Source organism: Anopheles aquasalis, chromosome 3, assembly GCF_943734665.1.
Source record: "Anopheles aquasalis chromosome 3, idAnoAquaMG_Q_19, whole genome shotgun sequence".
NCBI classification, from domain to species: domain Eukaryota; kingdom Metazoa; phylum Arthropoda; class Insecta; order Diptera; family Culicidae; genus Anopheles; species Anopheles aquasalis.
In genome coordinates this window covers 37186564-37194063 of record NC_064878.1, presented here as the reverse complement: position 1 = coordinate 37194063, position 7500 = coordinate 37186564, and the positions used below count along the sequence as shown (strand labels likewise).

Below are 7500 nucleotides of genomic sequence, written 5' to 3'. Positions count from 1 at the left end.
TTCGAGACGACCGCCACGAATTGCAGAAAAAAAACAAACGGTCAAACTAACGGAGCGTTAATTTCGTTCTTCTTTTTCTCTCCCTTCTATGTGCTCATCTTCAACTGTTTTCACCACGTTCCCTGACCATCATTAAAAATATATATATTTTCCATTTGTGATACATATTCGTGTTTCTGCTCCCGTCCACTCCAACAATTCCGTCGTCGTCGTCGTCACTTTTCGTTCGCGAAAATGGCGTGGCTGATGCTGTGCAAAAACATAAATAAAAATGTCCCTCTCACCCTCGTCCTCGTGGTACTCCTAACCTCACCAATCATCGACAATGAAACCAACTGGTGTCCGTTTTGGTGTCCGATTGGCCAAAAATAAAACATTCATTCTCGCGTCGTGCCGTGGCAATGTCCGACAAATGATCTTCTCTCGACCACGCGTAAATCGCGTTGTGACGTCTTGGGTGACGGCTGGCGGAACTACAATCTGGCGTACGGATCCGATAGCTACAAGAAAACCGTAGTCTTTGATCCGTGCAAGAGCGAAACGTACCGTGCGTTGCAGGAGGGAGCCGGTGAGGGTCTGCAGGAGGTGCCGAACCCAATTCAACCGAAGACCTTCCACGCGAATCGTCTGGTGCCAGGAAAGGTAAGCTCCGAAAACGTGGCGTACTCGTGAACTTTACTGGAATGATACAACTCCCTTCAATATTTTTATTCCATTCTACAGAAACCAAACGCTTACACGCCGGCTCCACAGCCTGAATTCGCTTACCGGGTCAACTCGATGGGAGAACCGAACGAGAAGATCCACCAGAGTGGATCCTTCAAACGTTTGATGCTGCACGTCATGGGCGAGATGGACTAAAACATGCCAGCAGGGCCCATGCAACGTCGCTCCTTGTCCCTGTCGTGGACGATCGGATGCACTTAAACTTATTGTTTTACCACCCAAAACACACACAGAACTACGAGAATCGATGTCATCGATCACTAACAATGCTAGCAAGAATATACTAACGAACCATAGGTTTTAACATGACCTTTCTTCCTTCCCCCTTCCAAAAACTAGTCCTACAAGATATGCTAGGACCTCCGGATCGTCGGCTACCCAAGAGTAGTGTACATAATCTCGTCTTTGATACCACTTCCCATTCATACATTGTCGGCTCGAGAGACTCGAGAGAGAGAGAGAGGCCGTATGGTTATTCCCGATAACAGTTTACTCTGCTTCGAGCTGCATCATTTTGTTGTTATCATAATCATATCATTGTTTGTTCGATTCTAGCGCCACATCGTCAGATCGGGTCGCTCACCGGTCACTTGTGCGTGCACACCCTGAGCCTTCCCCTTTCCCTAGACCGGCTGGGCTGAACGATCTGACGAACTTATGCGCGAGTGTATGTTCTAGTCAATTGTGGTTCTGTTTGGTTCGCTTGCCCGTGTTCGGTCAGCACAAGCAGTGCAACTCTCAATTAACAATAATAATTCTTATCTCTAGCCTTTACGTTGACGTTTCATCAATCGCTATCGACACTGAAAATGCACAAACACGACACACGGACAACCATAGATCAATTTCAGAAGAAGAAGAAAGAAACCTCTCGTGAAACGTATCCCCTGTGAACGGTCGATCCGTTGTTACTGTTTATTGTTTGTTACGAGATAGAGAAAAAGAAACCATCAAGGACGAGGTTGAGAACTAGAAATGACCGATGTAGGAAAAAAGGGGCAGATGATACAACGATTATATGCTAGTAGTGTTGCTTGTTGAGAGAGATTTATCTATTTATACTATTGCGATCGTATGTACAGTGATATTTCACGCGAATCCGTTGATCAATAATGGAGAATAAAGGTGGAAGCACTAGCAAACAGTGATGCGGACGAATCGTAGTTTTAACACGGATTTACTACAGTACAATAAACGATTTAGCCACTTTAACCAAATGTTTCTTAATTGTTTGTTCTTTGCCTGGTCGCTTCATGACCACGCACCGGCCTAAACCAAGTCGGTAGTCAACAATCCATCCGAAAGACCTCGAGAGACTTAATGGATTGCTTGCTGTGTCCTTCTCAATAATGCTCAAGTTCTAATCTACTCATGTACTTCGTTAATAGTTTATCGAACCTATCTTGTAGTGACGGTTATGTTACGCTCACGTGTATTTAGAGGACATGGCAGAGAACAGCTTATGAACTACTCTTGGACACTAATCAAAGTCCAGTATTTTGATTGCATTCAAATCTAAAGGGATTGGGAAAAGAAAATTATATTAATATCAACAAATAACGACAAAAATCGAGTTTGCATACCTAGGTAGTAGGAATCATGCACCTTGATAAAGGCAGGTCGCCTTATCGCCGGGCGTCGACCTTCTGTATTCGAAAACACTGAGGCAAGTCTCCTCTTCACCCATATAGTTGAAGTAAACCAGCATTGTCGTACCGTCATGCAGCTCGTCAATTCTCTGAGTGTATGAAAGCAATAATAATTACTTTTAAATCGTCCACGAACCCCAATAACGAAATCCAAATGCTACATTTGTTGATAACTGTTATCGCACTGGAAGAAGCTCGAACAATATTTATCGCAAGCTTGAAGGACTTGACGACCATGCGGAGAATTCGCCACGAATGGCGAGATTGTTGCAAAAAGAAAAAAAAAGCCTATGATACTGTGAAAGTTACACTTAGAAAGCACTGTTTTTCTAGATGCGTCAGAGCCAACATACATACACTTCTACGTGGCCACAATGCAATCGCTAAAGGGTAGATTTTTTGTACTGGAACCATTTTAGATAAGTCCAGTGTTGGGACAAGTCAGTCATGGGAATTATGCCGCATTGTCGTCACTGTTCAACTTGTTGAAAACGATTGCTTACCACATTTCAAGCTACAAGTTGAAGTCAGGAAATTACTGCACATCTTATATTAATGTCATTGTTGAATTTGATTTAATTTTTAGCATTATTTTAATTTTGCAGAACAACAGTCGATCTCAAAGATTAGGAAAAGCCCGAATGAAATCCAAAAATATCATGAGCCTAAACATGTTACGCATGGTACCGTGAGAACTGGGATAAATGGTAGCTTATCTGGCTTAGCTGCCAGTGTAAAGTGGCCGCAATTCACTGGTCCTGCTGTGGTTAAGCCTTATCCATGCGCTGTGTCTACATGGCATCGCAGTGACTCGAATCGTTGAGGCCGGGCAAAAACCGACGACTTCGGATGTCCGTTGTCGTCAAATTGTTCAAATCGTCATTGTCGTCGTCGAGCAGCCACGAAATCTCAAGCACTTTTCTAGCGGTACACTTAAATCAGCCGTTATTTCACAATTTTTTTTTCATTAAGCCGGGAACAGACGAAGCGTAAACTCGAACTGGAATGGCATAAAGTTTATAGATCCGAGAAGCGTGAAACCGAGCGTAAAAGCAGGCGTATCATCGTTTTCTCATCATTTATATCACAGCTCATTACCAAGCACAATGAAATGATACTCTTTTCTAGCATTTCTGTGATATACGAGTGTTAGCAAGAGAACTATAAATGAGAACATGTAAGATACAGATCAAATGCATTTCATATATAAAATACATATTATAATAATACGATATTAAGGGGCGTCCTTTGAAGCTTCATCAAAATTCTGTCCGGAAAATGCCTGAAAATATAGAAACCATGCTAAGAAATCACGATCCCGTCTTCATTCTCATTCGTCAGTGCGTCGCTCGTCTCCTTCATATCCGCGGGCTAAAAACTATAGATCATCTGTGCACGTTATGCATGTGAGACAAATTTTCCAACATCAGCTGCTAGAATGGTTGGGCAACTCCAGATCCAACTGGAGCAACGAGGAATATAGATTAGCAACGATGTGTAAAAAAATGCTACATTCGATTGGAAAATCTCCTGTGCGTTGTCTTTATATTTCGAATCGCAGACGAAGATGATCAGCTCAGGAACATTCGCTCCGACGCGAATGCGCAAGGGTCTTTGAGGAACCCAAAAATACATTTTCCTTACATCAAGAGAGATGGTATTATGAAATCTAACTTTAGACAAGCGATACCATCAGCATATGGAGCATAGGAACAAATTTAGATTTGGCTCGACCCAACATCGGCGCTACTGGTTCTACACGCAAGTCAGGATGGCCGAGCGGTCTAAGGCGCTACGTTCAGGTCGTAGTCTTCTCTGAAGGCGTGGGTTCGAATCCCACTTCTGACAATAAAATTAATAGATGGGACACCTCAATTAGGGGAAAACATCTACTTTTTTTCAATTTCATCGCTTGCAAAGCACAATTAGTGATTTAAGAACATAAACCTAAATTCTGGTACAATCTGGTCACTGCATGTTTCGTAGAGAATTGTAGAACACTCATATGATCAAGGTCGTTATAGTGATTCTAATAAAGATGGAAATCCTTCCAAAAGAAATACTTTACAAGATTATAGTTTTCACCTATTACCTACGCATTTGCTATCTTTCTATGGATTTATATATTTCATTCATTCATCATACGTTTAATTTTTGGATTTACACAACACAATCATACATCGTATAAAAGTAAAAAGCATTTAAGGTTTTAGATTTAAATGTTTTTTAGCATTATAAGATTAAAATAAACAATCAAGTCTTATCATCGATTCAATTGTTTAGTAATCATATTTTACTGCTTTGCTGCTTTCGAATTTGGTACTGTTTGCATATGTATTAAATGTGAACAGCAGAGCCAAAAACCATCACTTATTGCGGAATGTCTGATACCACATCAGCAGATGCTCAGGCTCATTACTATTTGCCCAGGAAGAATAATTATCGCTACAAGATACTGGAATTACTGCATACAGGAGAACGTTGTCAATTGAAAGATGCATTAGGCACTGCTAGTCTTAGAACCACATCCCTAAATCGTTTGACAAATATATAGTATTACTAAAGGTAAGAAAAAATGATGATGATGATAGGAAACTAATGTTTTCCAGATGCAAGCAACTATATGTTGAGAGAAGATTCACAACCAGACCAGAGACCAGAACGATTCTGATTGATTGATGATTATAACGATCGCTTGACTCTAGGCTATGCTACGAGCTATATTATTGTAAAACAGCCTAAAGGTTCTGTATAGCTATAATTTATAAGAACATTCCCTAAGTAACTGGGATAAATGAAGAAAGTATAATGGTGATACATTCAAAATAGCAGATCCTCGCCGAACTGGTGCAGTTATCGGTTAATCAACCTCGCCCCCGGCTCATGGCAACATTGTAACGTGGTTGAAATGTTTTTTGAAATCTTAATACTCACTGATAACGATCATGTGATGATGTGTCAATGTATTCTACCTTCAGCCAATACTCTATAATGCTTCACATTTATCTCTACTCGTTATCGAACTTCCGATCAACCTGCTGCTCAAACATAAACTTGCCATTTCCTTTCAGAGGCTGAGTAATCACCCACTGATAGCAACAGCACACCGACCACACTCTAACCCTAAATGCGTGATCAATAAATGGATTTCCATTAAGCGACTTACCACTTAACCCACTTCCCACCTTTCCACCAAACACAACGAAAACAAAGACTCTGCTGGGTAGCGTAATTCCCGCGAGCGATCACGCATCCCGCAAAACCTAGCGCGAAAACCTCACGGAAACATCAACCACACAAACCACAAAGCAACCACCCTAGAACACAAAGAGCAGTCCCGGGGCGCCAATTGTACTGTTTGCCTTCCGATGATTAGCTGCTCACCCGCGATCGATGCTGATGCTCGGGCGTTTAATGATTCTTCCGTCTGACCGGCCACAGGAAGTGGCTCCGGCTCCCGCTCCCGAGGCGGTCAAATCGTCACCGATTGCATTGCGTGCGTTTCCCACGCACCGCGCACCGGATTGTATTCTAATTTGAGAAGATGGGCGGCGGCTTGATCTAATCGATCGGGCTTAGCATTTGCTTCCCGTGTTGCCGATCAATCGCTGGATAGCTTTGGAACTATAAAAGCCCTCAGGTTAGCGGTGGAACGGCATCAGTGAGAACTGACCTGCAAGTAGTGCATCATCTCCAAAAGGAACGATCCAAATCCCCCACCAAACCATGAAGCTCACGTTGGCCTTTGCCGTTCTGGTTGCGCTGGCGGTCTGTGGCGTAACTCACGCTCAAACCGATGCCGCCAAGGATGCGGCCGACAAGGTGAAGGATAAGGCACCGGCCGTCCCGGATGCACCGAAGCTGGACAAGGATGCAGCTCCGACGACACCGGACCCGAAGGAGGCCACCAAGAAGCTGGAAGATGCGGCTGGTAAGGCGAAAGACCAGGGAGCGGACATCGGCAAGAAGCTGACGGAGGGTTTCAAGCTATAATCAACGAGCAGCCCGATTTGGTCCCGGCGTATCGGCCCATTAGCCCATGTTTTATCATGCTTCAGAAGTGAAATAAAACAAAAACAAAACCACACCCGGCTCCTAACAAATGTGTTGCGTATCCGAGCCGAAGTGTGATAAGCCGAAAGTCAATCCGAACGCTGACCTCAAACGCCTAATATCGCGATGGCACCGTGGCACCCCTCCCGTGCTGTACCAAGTCATTGCGGTTTCTGGCAGGATAGATCTGGACCGGGCTTCTCGTCCACGAGAGAAAGAGAGACATCGATCGGATCGAGGGTATAAAACGCTGCCCTACTCCAAGGGTCCACAGTCATTCGGCTCTTGGCGGCGTAAGCAAAGGAGTGTTTTCTAGCCATCCGACGCCGGTGCTCTTGTGTCGTTCCTCGTCCCGTTCTCTTAAATCTCGTCCTCGTCCAGCCATGACGGAGCCAACGGATCTTCTGGCACTGCTGCAGCGCCCACTGGAGCCCACCTTCCTGCCGAAGGATGATGGCAAAACGGTGATCGACGTTCCGGACGAGTTCCTTACCGATCGCTACCGTCCGATCGGGGCCGAGCTGCAGTCGCGCTTCTCCGGTGATGCTGAGCAGAGGATTCCGGTGCGCAAGACAACCCTACCGGATCTATCGTTCGCGAAGGGTATCGATCGCCGTGGTGCCTTCTCGTTGTTCATCCCAACGCATCGTGATGCGGCCGCCGCACTGATCACGCTGTTGCTGGCGCAACCGGACGTCCAGTCGCTGATGAGCGTCGCGACGTACTGTCGCGATCGAGTGAACGCCGTCCTGTTCCAGTACAGTCTGTCCGTGGCCATCCAGCATCGGGAAGACACGAAGAATGTGAACATCCCGTCGATCGTGTCGCTGTTCCCGGATCAGTTCGTCGATCCGTCCGTTTTCCCCAAGCTGCGCGAGGAAGGTGCCGCGGTGCAGCAAGAGAACCGGGTAAGCGATCATGTGCCGCCGGTTGATTGCCGCAGCACACTCACTCGTTCTCGTCGATTTGCTCCCCTAGATGGTGGTGGACATTCCCCCCGCATACACCGCCTCGGACCGTGAGGATGAACAGCGGTTGGCGTACTTCCGGGAGGACATCGGTGTCAACATGC

At 45.1% G+C, this 7500-nt stretch overlaps 3 protein-coding genes and 1 non-coding gene across 9 annotated transcripts in view; all 4 read left to right on the top strand.

Annotated features, from left to right (window-relative positions):
- Nucleotides 1-1885, top strand: part of LOC126574190 (PDZ and LIM domain protein 3) — a 28873-nt gene extending 26988 nt beyond the window's left edge. For 4 of the 6 annotated variants that reach the window (XM_050234231.1, XM_050234235.1, XM_050234232.1 and 1 more), the window contains 2 exons: nt 501-642; nt 724-1885. In XM_050234231.1, coding sequence (XP_050090188.1) covers nt 501-642; nt 724-861 — 280 coding nt within the window. In that variant the 3' untranslated portion in view covers nt 862-1885. The other 2 variants (XM_050234234.1, XM_050234233.1) reach the window with 1 other exon arrangement.
- A 2255-nt stretch (nt 1886-4140) lies between these two features.
- On the top strand, nt 4141-4223 carry Trnal-cag (transfer RNA leucine (anticodon CAG)). Its single transcript has one exon. It is a non-coding gene; the product is annotated as a tRNA-Leu (tRNA).
- Nucleotides 4224-6044: 1821 nt separating this feature from the next.
- LOC126574194 (uncharacterized) lies at nt 6045-6467 on the top strand. The gene has a single exon (XM_050234241.1). It carries the CDS (start codon nt 6102-6104, stop codon nt 6366-6368), a length of 267 nt encoding a protein of 88 aa, XP_050090198.1. The 5' UTR covers nt 6045-6101; the 3' UTR covers nt 6369-6467.
- Nucleotides 6468-6726: 259 nt separating this feature from the next.
- Nucleotides 6727-7500, top strand: part of LOC126574185 (phenoloxidase 8) — a 2430-nt gene continuing 1656 nt past the window's right edge. The window contains exons 1-2 of the mRNA XM_050234223.1: nt 6727-7336; nt 7407-7500. The exon at nt 7407-7500 is cut by the window's right edge and continues 990 nt beyond it. Of these exons, the coding sequence (XP_050090180.1) occupies nt 6812-7336; nt 7407-7500 (619 nt within the window). The 5' untranslated portion in view covers nt 6727-6811. The remainder of the gene's footprint in view (nt 7337-7406) is intronic.